This window comes from Dryobates pubescens, chromosome 1, assembly GCF_014839835.1.
Source record: "Dryobates pubescens isolate bDryPub1 chromosome 1, bDryPub1.pri, whole genome shotgun sequence".
NCBI lineage: Eukaryota > Metazoa > Chordata > Aves > Piciformes > Picidae > Dryobates > Dryobates pubescens.
In genome coordinates this window covers 51,325,411-51,342,586 of record NC_071612.1, presented here as the reverse complement: position 1 = coordinate 51,342,586, position 17,176 = coordinate 51,325,411, and the positions used below count along the sequence as shown (strand labels likewise).

The window sequence follows — 17,176 nt, the reverse complement described above, 5'->3', positions numbered from 1 at the left end:
CATTTTTATTGTGATAAAAATTTCAGCCTGAGGACTGTGTGCAGGTATGTGAAGTAGCAGGTTGCACCACTGGGATGCAAAGAATAGAATAGAATAGAATAGAATAGAATAGAATAGAATAGAATAGACCAGGTTGGAAGAGACCTTCAAGATCATCACATCCAACCTATCATCCAACACCACCTAATCAACTAAACCATGCAACCAAGCATCCTATCAAGTCTCTTCCTAAACACCTCCAATGATGGTGACTCCACCACTTCCCCAGGCAGCACATTCCAATGGGCAATCACTCTCTCTGTGTAGAATTTCTTCCTAATATCCATAGAAAATAAAATGTAGGTGCAATTGTTTTGTGCAGAGATTTGGGTTTGTTTGGAGGGTAGATTGAGTGCTTGTGCATGACAGAAGTCATGGCTTAAGATTCTCCTGTGAGTTGAGATATTGTGATTAGTTTATGATGCTGTTGTGCTTTCTTTAGAAAGATGAAGTACAATCCATTAGGAAGCCATCTGGGTCAGCCCGAGTGATGGTTAGAGCTAGAGCACAGTAAGAGACAGCTGAAGGACAGAAACCACACAAATGGATTAGTTAGTTTAAAATGTGCTTTACTACTCACCAAGATTCAAAATCATTAACCATGCTTATGAATATTTACTGCAGATCAGAAAGCAAACAGCTTATCTATCACTTTTGTCTTTTAGAATGAAAGCCTCACTGGTTCACAGCATTATTTGAGTAATTTCTTATCACTACCCTGTTTGTAGCATTTTTTCCAATATTCCTGATTTTTCTTAATATTCCAGAGATACTTACAAGAAATGATTTCTGTGCATCATAGTGCCTGATGAGTGTTTGTGGGATATAAAACAAAGAAGAGATGAGATATTGGTGGTACAGGATGTTTGGAAATGAGAGGCATTTCAATGTGGACTGCATAATACAACATACAACTTGAAAAGCTCGTACTTATGGCCAGAAGGAGTCTTGGAAGGAGTTGTCTTGCTGTTTTGTGGACTGAGTTTGAGAATTTTAACAAGAGATTTCTCTGAGTATTTTGTTTTCATTGTGCTAACGGGTTGAACTCTGTATGTGTGAATTTGGAAAACCCAGTCAGGGAGATCAAGAAAACTAGTTACAGACATTAAATAATTCCTTCTGAGAAGAGTTAAATGTAAAAGGTGAATGCTACTTTCTTTGAAATAATCTGATTGGGAAGACATGATAAGACATTACCCTAATGCACAAAAATATGTATAAATGTTTGAAGAAATATTTGTTTGGATATAACCTTTCAAATGTAAATTAGTATTGAATGTGTGAGGAAAACAGTCTTTGTTACTGATGTTTAGCAAACTTGTAGAAGAAACATTCTTCAATAAAGATAGTTCCTCTTCACTTACAGTAAGGAAAGGAATCAATTATTCTTAACAATGTGAATACTTTGTAAACATAAACCTTTATAAATGGAAGCACACAGACATTCTTTAAAGACACATTTCAAAAGAGATTTTGCCATAGCTTTTCTACTCTCCTCTTTGAATAATCATGTAAGTTCAGTGTGAACTTGATTGAAGAGCCCTACCTTCAACTTATGTAAGGTATTTTATTTATATTGTTCATAGGATATATCACTATGCAATACCTGATCGTAGAAGTTATGATTAAATTTATTTGTTTATTTTTCCAAAGCTATAGAGGCAGCACTCTTTCTCTCACCTTAGACCATTCAATGTATGAGCTGGTACTCTTCAGTGTGGGTGCTAGGAGTTCTTAATGAGAGTTGGCAGCTTATTGTAACTAAAGTAAAGGAGATCTGTGCCACAGTGAAGAATGGATCATGTAAAAAGCCTAGAGAGCTCTAGGCAGGAAACAGATTTTGAAAATGAATCTTGCATGACAAGTTGTTAAAAGAAAGGCAGTTAGAGTTCCAGAGTTCCCTACACTGTCAGAAAATACAAAATATTTCATTAGTCCAAGTGATGGAGAATAAAGGTTGCATGCTTTTAGCAGGAAGTTTCTCAGCTGTGATCCCTGTTCAAGATTTCTAGCCACAAAAGGGGAATTAATTTCATGGGTCCATAACTTCTATTATTTTGAGGTCAAAACAGAGCTTCTTTGAATGTTGACCCTGAATAGCTAAAGTATATTTTCTGTGGATGTAAATTAAGACATGCAAAACTTTATATATTTAATGTTGTCTAGAATGGGTAAGCAACTATTAATGTATTTCCAAAGCTACAGTGGATAATATATCACAGAAAAAACATTTGAGTTATAAAATATTTCAGGTCAGAAGAAATAATCTGATTCACTTTCCTGTTCAAAGTGGGGCCAACCTCGAGGACAAGACATAATAAAGGAATGGATAACTTAAAGAGATTATTTTTTTTTTAATTCTTCCAATAAAAACCAAACCAAACCAAAAAACTTCCAAACAAACCTGAAAGTGATTAAGTCCTGACAATTAGCCAGTATGGTAGAATAAAATAAAGAATGGTCCGGCAGTTCAGTGATGTTGGGGTGTTTTTGAGGGCAAGAATCTGTTATGCTACTTAGTGCTAGTAAAAGCAAAGTAAATTAGAAATAATTCTGTATATTGATATTTGTAGTGCAAAAAATGGATAGTGCTGAAGCATGGAACAAAAAATGTAAGCTACCTACGGTCTGAAGAAAGAGAGAAATGGCAGGCATATGGAACGAAAAGAAGAGTTGAAATTATTCTTCATTTGGGTTAATATCAAAGCAGCTTTTTCAATGTAAAAATGGTGAAGTGATTTTTCCTTAATGTTTCTTGACAAATTGCCTCATAGTTTTTTGGGTTGTTTTTGCCATTGTGGAACTGTTCTGTGCTACAAATCATTGGGGAAATACTAATTTCTAGACTAGACATGTGCGTTAGTGGAGTAGGAAATTCAGCCTTTTTTAACTGGCAGTTTGTTAGCTCTTTAAATGAAATGAGGAGAGATGGGTTGTAATCAAGTTGAAAGCCTTTTATGGACATATATGCATCTGTGTCTGTCACAGTGATGCATACATTGCAAATTAAGCTGCACAGGCGAAGGGTCAGCTTTGGATTTTGTCTTCACGTTGCCTCAAGTCTTACAAACTTTCACAAATAGTAACTAGTTCAGCCCTCTTCTAGGTAAGAATGAGTCTTGTTTACATGAATATTTCATGCATCTGAACATACGTTCTCAGTGCTGAGAAAGATATTTCCATGACCTCCTTCAGATACATTCATTTACCAAGGGGTTGAACACAGTTTCTGATTTTTATTATTTTTTTTTTTTTTTACCTTTTCAGTGTGATGAAGCCAAATCTATTGCTGGGGAAGTGAAAATGCTAAACAAATTATTGAACTACTGCTTCACTTCTACTTTGGATTACCAGGAAAAAAACACCAACCAACAAACAACGCAACAACCAAACAAAAAACAAACCCACACACTATTGGTCTATAGAAATGTAACTATTCAACATGCACTTTATTAATGGATTTCAGCCTATGGTGCAGGCCTGTGTGTGTGTGTTTTTTGCAAGAGCAAGAGGGGTTTGTGCTAAATTGAAATGCATCTAGGACTTGTTACAAATTATTGTTCTCAGAATATGGCTGGCCAGGAAATTATCTAGTCCCATTTTAATTTTCCTGAAAGGATTATTTCAACTTTTTGAGCAGGGAGGTGTCCAGCGTAACTAGGTGAATTTTATTATCTGTCATTAAACAATCGTCATACAAGAGTACAAGTATCCATAAGAAGCTACAAACTAAACTTTCACTCAAAATGTTGTTAGAAAACCCTGCAAGATAAGCCAACAGTAATTAACTGCTTACATTAATTTCTTACAGAACGATTTTTAAACTTTCAGTGATGTAATTCACTTGCATATTGTATTGGTTTATTTGTTGACCTGTCTTCCATTGTACAGTCAGTAGACAAGCTGATGAACAGGGAAGAGAAACTCTGTATACTCTTAATTGAGAAAAGAGTGCAGCTTTGTCATCTTCTAATTTTGGTTTACAGAATGACAAATCCCCAGGGCGTTCCACAAGTCGGTCAAGTAACATTTCAAAGGTATGTGAAATTTATTTCTTTTGCATAGAATTTTAATAAAACTGAATTTATCAAATAGTACTTTATATAGTACTTTACACTTTTTAACAACATATTCTGATGCTTTCTTTATAAACATCAGCTTTTAGGGCTTTCCTGCCTCACATTGTGTTAAAGTGTAACTATACAATTACTCATTACTGTACCCTGTTATAATAAGTTAATAATAGTTGCAATTTTTTTACTCCTGCTATCCAAAACTGCTTTGGCTTAAGATAGACATATGAATTGATTTTTCCTCCCTCTGCTCTACCCAAATAATAACAGCTGCAATATGAAAGTGTCATCATTTTGGACTGAATTCTTTTTACAGAAATTTATGGTTCACCAAAGCCAGGACTTCTCTAGATGCTTTTTAGTTTCTAGGAAACAGAGAAGGGAAAAGCAAAATGTGTTTTGTACTGGATTTCTTTGGGTTTAACTCCTTTTTCTCTGTATTTTTGGTTCAGATGTGGCTGAAATCTATTAAAAAAAAAAAAAAAAGATAAAAAGGCGGGAATGATATAGAGGAGGTAAAAGATACAAACTCAATAATTGTTTGAATCCCAGCCTAAAGCTCTGCCATGTGTTATGTTTGTAGCTAAAGATTAAATACCTTGCATCCAATGCAAGCACAGTATCCTTAAGCTCCTGCCTCACAGTTTTATTGTGTGGGGTAAGCATTGTAAAACCTCTTTTCTCAGAGCCATAAAAAAACAAAACACAACAAACTAATGATCTTTTAAATTGAAGAAATTCAATGTATGTTAGATTCTGCCTTTCTGCATTAAAAAGGGGGGGGGGAAATGCAGGGGGAAATGTGTAATACGTTCAGCCTGTTATAGGAAATGGATGAATGTCTTCCAGACTTGCTGCCAATAAATATATATACTTACAAGCTTGATCACAGTGAATTGTATGTATTATTTTCACTAAGAGTTTTAAGTGCATCTCTATAGTTACAATTACTTTAAGTCTATTTTGATTTGAAACTACTTTTTCTCCCTTTTTCTTTTTAACTTAACTGTGTGGGTTACATTGTGACAAAGCATAAACATATTGGCATTAACGTGGCAGTGACATTTATTTTGAAGTAATTTCTGAAGAAATTACTCCTATTGCTTATTACGAAGGGGTATTTGCACCTTTTTAAGGAGTAAGTTAAAAAGCAAAGTTATCAAGCATACACTCAATCTTTTTTCTGATGTATAGCATCATTCATTCTCTTGGATCATTTTTTCCATGTGAAGCTACATACCAGTGAAGCCTTTTCAAATGCTGAAAGACATTCAATTTGGAATCAAATATGGATTACAATAATTAAGGCATTGGCTTTTATTGCTTTCCTTTGCCTGTGTGAATAAACAAAAAATGGTCAATAGAGAGCTGCATTTTAATAGTTACTGTGTATTATGTATGGCACCTTTGGTGGCATCTGGAGATCGTGCCCCTGAGCAGAGTAGGTGTTCCTGCTATCATTGGATTTTTATGCCACTGTATTTGTGAAATGGAATATAGAAAAGATTCTGCAAACATCAATTCATATTTCATAATGTTTATTCAGAGAGGACCCTTGAGGCTTGCAGTATGTGCTTGAGCAATTTTGCATACTAGGTACATTAATTCTGTATTACATTGATTCTGTACACTGTAGATTTTTTGGGGTATATTTGGTATGTCTTCCTAAATATGTGTATAATTTAGGATGAAAACTGGTCTGAGAAGGATCTGGTGGATTCATTTATTTCCTGTTTTGGTGAACCCATGGAACAAATCTTGTGTTTGAATCACAGTTCATAGAGGTTATGCTTGTATGTGTTTCTAAAACCACCTGGTTATGTTAAAATGCTTTCTGAAAGAAATAGTTCTAACATATTGTAATTATCTTTCTGCATGTTAATTGTGAGTCAAGAGCTCCTTAGAGAAGGGCACTCTCTCAGCAATAAGATTTGAAATTCTCTGGTGGGAACGTTGGGCTTATTTTTCAGTGTGGAGTAACTTGGGCTTGAAGCAAATTGTCTGCTTTTTCTTTTGGCTCAATTGCTTCTCAAAAGCCTGGAGCAGGTGTTAGAACACTTTTTATTTACAAGTCTCTGAAGCATCCATCTAATAAAATTTGGCTGAGTTACATCAGGAAGAAGTGAGGTGATCACTTCAGAATGTTCTCTGTTGGAATATTCATTGGCCTGATTTAGAATATGGAAGAAAAAAAAAAATACAAAAAGTACAAACCAAACCAGCCAAAAAAAAACCCCAAAACAAACCAAAAAAACAGAGAAAAGAAAGAAGGAAGGAATTTATTTTACTATATATTTATGCAGTTTCTATCATGTCAGGTTGGGCTTCTCTTATTAAGATACAAATCAAAACCAAAAAGCATCAGTATGTCAAAGTATTGCCCTCTGAAGTTTTAGATTAAAAAATTATTGTTGCCAGTTTATTGATTGTTGATTTCAGCTACTCGGTTTGTGATTCTGAAATACATGTCACAAATTTAGTATCAACTTACGTAACACGTAGTATAGTATTATATAATTTTGATTGATAAATTTCCATTCAATCTCTTCAATTAAAATTGAATGTTCTTTCATATGGGCTTGTTATTGTCTAATTTTTCATCCTCTCTCAGGGAGGTGAATTTATGAGGAGTCCTCTATCCCAGTTGAAGCAGAACTCATTATTACACACTATTTTCGTTGTTGTTGTTGTAATGAGTAAGCATGCCACCATGTCTTTGGCAGTGATACCAACAAAGGATGTATAATATTTTCTGTTTGAACTATTGAAGCACAAATGATAGAGTTTATGGTGGAAAAGGCATAAAGGAACTTAAATGTTCTTTTTAAAGAAGTTCATATCATGGTCTTCAACACCCTGAAAGGACTGCAGCATCTCCATGATACCTCTTGCATGCCTGAATGTGCCACCCTTTGCATTTTGCTACAGGGGAGTGCACTCAATAAGTAGATCCATATTTGTTATTCTTATTGTTGTTTGCCAATTTCATATGAATCATAAATTACTATTCTTTTCCAGAGTGGTGGGGGTGTTTTTTTCCAAGAAACCATGTAGCTCCATCCTTTCCAGGCATAATTTCTAGGTTACTGTAGTAAGCAACTGAGAAAATGTAGAGGTTTCAAATAAGAAAATAAACAAACAAAAACAGTCCCTGCTCTTGAAAAGTGTGAAATGTCAGCCTTTGAAAATGCTGTGACAGTGAATAATGCCATGTATACAAAACCAGCCTTAAAATATCAGTGTAAATGTTACGTTAGTCATCTAAACTATTATTCTTACTCATATAAAGGTGAAGACTAACCTGGCACTTAACTCTCATTTCTTGTGGAAAACAGCACAAAGTAAACAAGTTAGTGAAAAGTATTTTGTTCATCAAAACATAAAACAAAGAAAGGCAAAAACAATAGAGCTAGATAACATGACATCATTATTGATGTACTTTTTTTACCCTCTCAAATTTAAATGCTTGATTTCTTTATATTTGACTTCTGTCAACACCCGCCCCCAGCTTGGTGTCATCCGCAAATTTACTGATGATTGACTCAATGCCCTCATCCAGATCATCAATAAAGACGTTAAAGAGCACAGGGCCTAGTACTGATCCCTGGGGCACACCACTAGTGACTGGCCGCCATCTGTATGTGGCACCATTCACCACCACTCTCTGGGCTCGGCCCTCCAGCCAGTTCCTAATCCAACACAGTGTGCCCCTGCCCATGGCAGAGGGAGGTTGGAACTAGATTATCCTTGTGATCCCTTCCAACCCTGACTGATACTATGATACTAATAATGAATAGGAATACATACAAAAATACAATTGTATGTTTACAATGATACACAGAATTATGCAGATTCTGTTTTAGTAAACCACAACTCTTTCCAACAGTGTATTTTCCAACATGACCTAAATTGACATACCCAGAAAAAAAGTACATATGTTTGAAGTGTTTCAAGTACCACAGCCTTCATGCTTATACAAGCTTACTTTGTGTGGAATGTCTATATATTATTTCCATTTCTGTAAAGACATTGTGTTATCACAGATTTCAGTCCTATCTATGATACATAGAGCCATACAGGAGTACCTTCAATTTATTTTCAGTAAATGTGGCAAGCTTGTTATTACATATGCCTATTATTTAGATTTCAATAAGAATTGTAATGTGTAACCTGCTCCGTATGTACTCCTGGAGTTTATTTTTTTGTTTCACTACTTTGTAATGATATCTGGTCAGTTTTTCACTTGCTTTTGGTTAGTCATTTCAGTATTCTTTCTACAGCTCTTTTGCTCTGGCACATTTAGGTCTTTCTCTTCTTTATGATCAAAATAAACAGATACCAAATACACACCATAGCTGTTCAAATACAATAATGATATTCTCACAGATGGGAATCCATCCAGTCCATCTGACCAAATGAAGAATATGCTGAGAGTATATACATATGCACTTGTGGGAGAATGGCAGGAGTGTCATATGGTTGAAAGCTGTTTAGTATATACAGACGTTTTGAGACTCTTAGGTCTTGCACATAGAGGGATATGTGGAGGCAGATGCCCTCTTTGGAGGAGAAAGTCTTTGCTGAATGCTTATATTGACTACTTTTAGAAATAAAATACTTCAAAATCCAGTAAAAAAGAAAATGCAGATTTGTACTTCACCTCTTCTACAGGCTAAATTTGTATTTAGCTCCTTCCAGACAGTCAAAAGATGCTGTTCTCGAGGCTCTGCACCTTTTGCATAATGACCAGCATGTCCTTTGTTTCAATTTGCTAAATCAGTATATATTTTTCTAAGAACTACAAAAGAAAGTGATAATGCATAGAAAGATGCATCCTTGGAGAGAATCATTAACCAAAAATACTACATTGCTGCAGAACAGATATGTTTTTGCAAGCTATAATCTATCTGATAATTCAAAGCTTGCCATCAGTGCTTCTATGCCTATAGAAAGAATGAATATTTGAGTAGAACCTCTATCCGTACAAGACAGATTAACACAAGGCAGAAGAAAAGAAATTTTAAAGGTTATTGAAGTCAAAAGTTGTAAATGCTTTTGTTGGTTTCATTTTTTAAACAGTAGGATAGATTTGCCACTTGCAGTTTTGATTTTACTTCTATGGAAAGTAAACCTGATGTAGTTATGTAGATTTCAAACCATCTTATTACAGGATCATACAGACTTTCAAAGGTGCCGAGTGATACTGTGCAGCATAATCATAAGGATGTTTCCTTTTTTTCCTCATATGTTATCTTTTCCTTTATTCCTTTTCTTCAGAGACAAGTGGAAGGAGGAAAGGAGAGAAATAAAAGGGTTGGGGAGGAAATGTGCAAGGAATCATTCATGGGAAGAAAAAAAAAAGTGAAAGAAAATGTAACTGAGTTACCAGTTATTTTAATGCTTGCTGTGAAGCTATCAATCAGATTTTGAAATCTAAACACAAAGCAGGAACTCCATAATAAAGAAGAAAAAAATATTTTAAAATGCAAAAGGCAAACAAAAAGCCCAAATCAAATCCAAGAACCCCCTCTCCCTCCGTACTCCTATGTGTAAGTTTCCATTGCCATCAAGACGTGTGTGGTAAGATACAGATCGATTGGGTCATTTCCATCATGTTTTTGATCCTTTTAGACTTGAGGACTTATTCAAATAAAAGTTCATAAAGCTGGATTTTATCCATAAGAAGTTGCATTGTTTACAAAGCAGAAATTTTCAGATAAAAATACGCAGCCTGGATCTCCTGCTGAGCTTATTGTCACGCAAACTGCTCTAATCTTCTAAGGTAGCTATTCTTCCAAGGTACACCATTGTTTTAACTGCTTTTAAGCTATATTGGCTGGTGAAATCTGAAAGATTCTGTGATGCTTCACTGCTATAAAGCACACCTAGTAGGAGAATAAAAGCATTAGTCACATTCTCTGTCTGCCATACCGTCCCTCAGTTTTCTACAACTTTTACTTGAGCAGTGTTGAGTAGCTTTCTGGTCTTCCTTATTCAGAACAGAGGCACTAGAAGATTCACTAGCCTTCCTGGTGATACATGTGAGACCATTTTATGTCAGCTGTCCATTGCATCCAGTTTGTTGGTTTAAAGTTTAACTCCAGTCCTATATGAATGCTGTGCACTTGTTGAACATGTTTTTACTCAGGTTTTTTGTCAGGTCAAAACAGAGACCTTCTCTCTTATGAAGATCACAACTTGTTTTGAGTTCTTGCACTAGTTTAAAATTTCAGTGTTAAGCAATAGATGGTCAGTGAGGACTCTCATTTTTTTGCTACCACCTGTAAAATTCTGACAGATCTTGAACACCAAAGCAAAGGTAGTCTGGATTTGAAATTATTTTTGTTTTCCTTAGTTGAACTTTATTCTGTTTCCCATTTCTGTTTTTACTAAAGTCTTCTAACACAGACACATGTGATATTTAAGTCCTCTCAGGTAAACGATTATCATCTTGCTTGTCCTGAAAATTCTGTATTTACCAATATTCTTTTTGTAAGGTGTGCTATCAACTGCTGTGGAACATACAAAAAATAACTATGGAGTAGTGTCCAGTCATGTCTATTAGTTGAATTGCATATCCTTAACAAGAGGGTTCATCTAAACTGGCCAAGACAGCAGGACGTGGTGACTAGGGAATATCTCTCTAGTAACCAATGTTTCTGAAGTGCCAGACCTAATCAGCTAGAGTTGGCATTGTCCCTCAAACATCTCCCTTGTGCTGATGGCATGGAGAAATGAGCTGACTTGTTTATAAATTAATTCTCATAGAACTGCATTTTGAATTACCACATTCTGCTGATGATACAAGATGCGATAATAAAATTAGTACAGTGCTTTGTTTAATTTTCCCATTCCAGTGACCTGTACAACAGAGCTGTCTGAAGCAGACATTCGTTCAAGGAATGCTAGTTTTAAAAAAATAAAAATATTCTGTCTACCCAGTCAAATTTGAATTCACAGCATCAGTCTGATCCTTCTATTCGATAAATACAGTAGGTCAAAATATTCCATATGCTAAACAGTAATACAGCAATGGGATAGCAATTACAGCAATAAAAGCAGTGTGCTTGAAACTGTTTCTAACAGCTGTTGCATATACATTTGCATAAGAGCTTGACCAATATGATGTGAGCAGAATATACACAAATGATTGTGTTTCAGTTTGCCAAATATGCCTTTAAAATAAACTTGATGCTACTTGAAAGAGTCTGAGATGATGGGTGATGGACTTATTCAGTGTTGTCTTTTATGGGAGCACAATACTGCAAGGTAGTGTCAACTGAACAAATGTAGAGCTTGTGAAGGGTATAGCATGTTTGGGTTCATCAACCCTCTCTGGCACTCAAAGGAAGCAAAAAGGGTACTGATGGAGCTGTATCCTTTCTAGTATCTAACCCGAAACTTCCATGTGGTTCTGTGCTGTGCTCTGTAAATATGCCACCTGACTAAATGCTACTTTAGGTATCTTCACTGTGAGCCTGGACTTAAGAATCTACTTCTTATTTTTAAAAGTGTTTGGGATGTGTAGCTTGTAGAGGAGATGTCTAAGAGGAGCTATTACCCTAAGAAATGAGGTCAGCCCTGAGGCAGTGTTGGCAACAGAAAGCAGATGCAGTTTATACTGTATGCAGTTTATGCTGTCAGATAATGGTTAGGGTGAAGCAAAGGGGTTTGGGGATAAGGTCTGGAATAAGCTTTCAGCTGACTTGGAATTTACAGGTTTTTAAAAACACCTTGACTAGCTATTGGTGATTGTATTCATATGACCTATGGTAGCAGAGAGAGACCTAACAGGTTCTTCCACTCCTATTTAATTTGCACAGATAAGACTGGAATTGTTTACAAAATAAGGTCTTCTAGTACCTGTAAGGTTCATAACTAAGCATCAGATAATGAATATCAGAAACACTATTTTTCTGGGCTTTAGAAATCACTCCATCATTTTCATTTCCTCAACACTGGACATTTTCAAGATTAAACTGGACATTATTCAACCATCTTGTCTAGACCATGCTTTTGCCAGGAAAGTTTGAACCAGATGATCACCAAGGCCCCTTCCAACCTGGTATTCCATGAAAGGTATTTTAAAGTATATAAAAATAAATTTGTATTTAGAAGTTGTGGAATCCTACTGAATGAAATTTACTCACAGACAAGACTAAATTATCTTGTGCATGACATATTGGACTTTCCTTGCTTTGTTTTTGAAGATTTGAGGTGTGCACTGCTTTTTTGCCTTCCTGGATGTCATTTGCTCCAATAGGGATTAGACAAACAAGCAAAAGGTTTTTTGAAGATTTTGATGTAAATTATTCTAAAAGGAAATACGCCTTCCTCTGACTTATGTGCAACTAAGCATAACATCATTATGCCAGTGCAGAGGAACTAGAAAGTAAATTTGAGCAGGACTGAAACAGTCCAGATGTCTTTATAGCTGAGAGTGAAATGTAAGATTTAAGCAATCAAACTGGTAATGTAATTTTTATCTAAAAGTAATTGGATTTCCACCTGTCTTCAGTCCCAAAAATAAATGTAAAAGCTTTTCAAGGCATTTATTTTAATTGTTGGCTTGACTCCAGCCCTCTTAAGAACCGTCTAGCTGACTTCCTGCTTTAATAGCTGCTGAAAGTTTCTTTAACTTGTGCAGACCTCCTGTACAGCTACTGGGCCTGCTTAACCATTCTCCTTCAAAAGGTAGTGCCTGTGGCAAGGTGATATTCAACTGTAGGGCTGCATTTTCTTTGCAGTCCTTCACCTGGGGTTTATTCTGGAGGGACATGTGTATTTTTTTCACACAGCAGCAGCATGTAGCTTAGCAGCATGGCTCTGGTGCCGATGTCTGTATTTTTCCTCATAAGTATCTTGAGGTATGCCTAATCACTTAAAACAAATCACACAGGCTAATGTGGAAAAAAATTACATACCAAAGCATGCATATACCACCTGTTTCTAATGTGTCTGTAAGAAAAATCCATATTCCTTCACAATGTGTAGTCAAAGTAGAAAAAAAAAGAGATATGAAACACAAACAATTTATCTCACTGATACTTGTGCTTTCTTCCAGCATTAGATTGCTTGTAGACACACCAATGTTGACAGAATTACAGAATTGTAAGACTTGGAAGAATAGTAAGGGCTGGAGGTCATCTAGTCCAACCCTCCTAAAGCAGGTTTGCCTAGAGCAGTTTGCACAGGAGCACATCCAGGAGGGTTTTGAAAGTATTCAGTCTCCACTGTTCCTTCTCTGCCCGGCAGACCCAGGCATGGAAAAATACATTTGAATGTAAGATCTGTGCCTAAATGTTTTATCACTGAATTTCTCAAGTTGGCTTATTTTGTCATATTTCTGAATTTCATTTCATGGAACTAGTAGTAAAGAAATAATATCATCTTTGGTCTTGTGATATTAATCAAGAAGCAAAAAGGGTTACTGGAATTCTGAAAGCTAGAAGTTTAGTTTAATGCCAAGGTACCATTCTCAAGTCCAAGCTGGTATCCCGTGAAAAGCAAAAATGCACATAGTGGTGGCCGATATTTCTGAAAGATCTATGCATGAAATATACTGGATGTTAAGAACCATGGATAACGCTGATGTGTCAGCAGATACTTGCTGTATTTATTTATTTTTACTTTCACTATTAATTTTCAAACTGGCATCACAAAAATGTCTGTGAAAGGTGAGCCAGAAATAATTTTAATTACGGACTTTGCATGTGTCCAAATTTGATTTGCTGGTACAGAAGCTTGGAGTGATAGCCTTTACATCTTTGTTTTATTTGTACTCTGTAATTTTAGTCATCCTTTTAGTCATTCTGGTACATGGTCTTAGGCTTATAGTGTTTTGTCTCCATTAGGTAGTGGTGCTCAATGGGATATGTTTGCATAGTAAAAGCTAATACCTTTATCAGCTAAAGGAAGATCATAGCGTTAAGAATGATTTGCATTGAATCGTTTTCCCACAGTACTTTACCTTGTGAGTGATCCTGAAGAACTGCAAAGCCTTGGATTTAAATTTGAAATCCATAGAGCTATGCTGCCAGTAGACTGTGAGGCAAATTGAAATGGTTTACTGTTAACACCATTAAAATATGTTTTCAGTGGAAGTATTGAGTCTACAATTTGTAGCAACAACCTTATGAGAAAAATGTCACATATTATATGTGTTTTATAACTCTCCTCCTGTCTGAGAATGTGATTAGCTCTGTCAAGATGCAGCCTGCACTTCTGGTCTTCTCAGGCTCATCAGGTTCACATTTTTTCAGCTCTTTCAGAAGAACTGATTGCCATGAAAGTCTTTTAAAAACATACTTTAATTTTCTTGCTGTTCTGTCAGTCCACTTAACATAAATTAGCTTTGTGCTCTTCATCACTTAGCATAATGTAAATGCACTTCATTCCAAGTTTAATTGCATGAAATAAAAACAACAACCTTTCTTATCAGACATCTACAGTAGATGAAAACCAAAATGAAAATTCAGATGTTGAAAGCTACTTCCTTAAACACTGACAAAAAGTAGTCATGAGTGAATGAGAGCTGAAACACTTCAGTATTATTTAGTTCCACAAATAAGTTTTGCTTTTGGTCAGGCTTCCTGTATTTTTTGAGCTTGCATGTGTTCAAAAGTACACTATGAACAGCAGCAACAGTTACTTTAATTTTGTAATCATGTGGAAAAGCAGTAAAATATCTGCAATGTATTTTATGGACAAAGATTCCAAACTGTCTAACTTATTTCAACAGGCAAGCAGTCCTACTACAGGAACAGCTCCCAGGAGTCAGTCACGGTTGTCTGTCTGCCCTTCCACTCAAGACATTTGTAGGTATGTGCTGAGAAAAATATGATCTAATCTGGCTGATAATTGTTAGTTGGTTTTCTTAAATAATATGTAGCTGTTGCTTCTGCTTAACACTATTCATAATTTACATAGACATTAGTTTTCTTTTGATCTCACATTGTTTTTGGACCTGGTCTTGCATTTCAGTCTTGTGCTTTTCTATTAAAATTCATGTTCTCATTTTCATCCTTTTTCTGTTATTTCTCTCCTTCCACCCACCCTTACCATTTCCATCCCTTTCCTTTGCTTACTGCTTTGTCTAGATCTTCTGCTTTGCATGATTTGTCAGAAGATGAGCTTGAACATGCAACCCCTGTCATGGTGCTGACTCCTTCTAATAGGGAGTCTGGTAAGAAACAAGTAAAACGAAGGTTTAGGCGGAAAAGAGAGACTGGAGACAATGGTGAGCATACAGAAAAACAAGGAAAGGGGAAAGACTGTAAATTGCATCCTGAGCCTGCAAGATCCAGCTGGAATGCATCTGATACATCATCTTCTTCAGACGAGAGTCAGTGGGCTCAGGCTAGAAGGAGAGCAAGAGAAAAGGCCAGAATGACCAGGAGAGGGAGAAGGAACAATAGATCATGCAGTAACCAGGATGGGTCCTCGAACAATAATGCATTTGAACTTGTCAGCTTGGGAACAATGGGGAAAAAGAAACAAGACGTGTCAGACCCTGAGAATCCTACTTTAAATCACCGCCAAAGGAGGGTTCCAAGGCTTAAGGAATCACAGTCTTCAGCGTCATCTCCGGAAGCAAGGATTTCCTCAAGAAAATGTGGGAAAAGCAAAGGAAAAAGCTGCTATGGAGATCGGCAGCCTGCATCTTTCCTTAGACACAATAAAGATTCAAAGGACTGCTTTGCAGAGGCAGGTTCTGGCAGTGATGCTCTGTCAGCCCCAGATAAAGGAGCACCTGCTGGGGCAGGGCCCAGTATGTCTGATGCTGTTCAGAAGCCTCCAGTGTTGTATGATGACTTGTCTGATGATTTAGAAGTATGCAGGTTAGTCCCTAATAAGAAAGATGTAATGTTCTTCAGATCAGTTTCCCACTACAATGGGCTGAGTGCACTTCACTTGTCTGCTTTCTGTCACTGTTTCTCAGTGACACTGAGTTCCTGTCACGCTGAGTTTCTGACTAGTAAGGCCATAAGAAATAACACAAAAAGCTTTGTCACAGAGAAGCTAGCATATGTAATTCTGAAGGCATACTGCTCTTATTTAAAAACAGTAAGCCCACAAAGGCATCCCGTTTTTTTCTTTGCTTCATTTTTCTTCTTGAAGACAGATACAGTGTGTTCTCTGGCAGAGCATTGCTGTGGTTTAAAGTTCCAGCCACAGAGAGAGAATGAGGCAGAGTGCCAGATAGCTCATTTCAATGGGATATGGAGTTTTTCCTCATTATGTGATCAGTTCAAATATAGATTTAGTCCTTTTTTTGTTGTTTTTCATTAACTTACATGAAATAAATATATGATCTTGATTCAGTTTTCACTAGGGCTATTACTACCACAGCAATCTGGTGGGGGTACTTGCAAACACCCTTTCCAGTCAGGCTTAAGTTGTACATGACTTTGCACTGCTGAACACCTCTAGACTGTAAATGTGTAGAGCCTGTTAGTTTGGTACCCATTGTAACGCTTAGACTGGTACAAAGGATGACTGGACAGAATAGGCATTAAAATAAGCTTTGGGAAACATACCTGTGGTGTGTATGAAGTCAGAGGGTGAACATTTTCCTCTGACAAACAGAGTAAGCTGGATACTGCTGAGCTGAAGTTGTAGTGGACAGTTGGATGGACTTGAATTACTCAATTTAGTGGTAAATGAAAATGCAGCATCCTGTAAGTTTAACAGAACTGAAACAAAGGTTTTTGGTTGCTTTTATTAATATTCTTTCTCCTCAAAGCTGTGAGCCAGCATTCATTCTCATCTACAAAAGACGAGGCTGTTTCTTGCTATGGTAACCCAAAACTTCTCACTTTTCATTTCTGGGAAGAAATTTGCATGGAAATGTAAACACAGTCAGAATGAGGAAGTTTGCGATGCCACATCATGCAGTCTCACTGTATACTTCAACCTAGTAAAATGCTATAAAGATCCTAGTTTTAGAGAGAAAAAAATTATTGCATACAGGCATTGTGCTTTTTCACAGCAGGAGATAAAAGCCATCACTAATACAGCTCGTGCTGTGCACTCCTTGTTACATTTACTGAGAAACAGTGGAC

The 17,176-nt window shown here is 36.3% G+C and overlaps 1 protein-coding gene across 11 annotated transcripts in view; it reads left to right on the top strand.

Annotated features, from left to right (window-relative positions):
- The window catches only part of MARCHF1 (membrane associated ring-CH-type finger 1), a 216,199-nt gene that overhangs the window by 166,862 nt on the left and 32,161 nt on the right, over positions 1-17,176 (top strand). For 7 of the 11 annotated variants that reach the window (XM_054165812.1, XM_054165746.1, XM_054165786.1 and 4 more), the window contains 3 exons: positions 4,026-4,076; positions 14,854-14,933; positions 15,212-15,952. In XM_054165812.1, the coding sequence (XP_054021787.1) occupies positions 15,267-15,952 (686 nt within the window). In that variant the 5' untranslated portion in view covers positions 4,026-4,076; positions 14,854-14,933; positions 15,212-15,266. The remainder of the gene's footprint in view (positions 1-4,025; positions 4,077-14,853; positions 14,934-15,211; positions 15,953-17,176) is intronic. The other 4 variants (XM_054165819.1, XM_054165794.1, XM_054165802.1 and 1 more) reach the window with 2 other exon arrangements.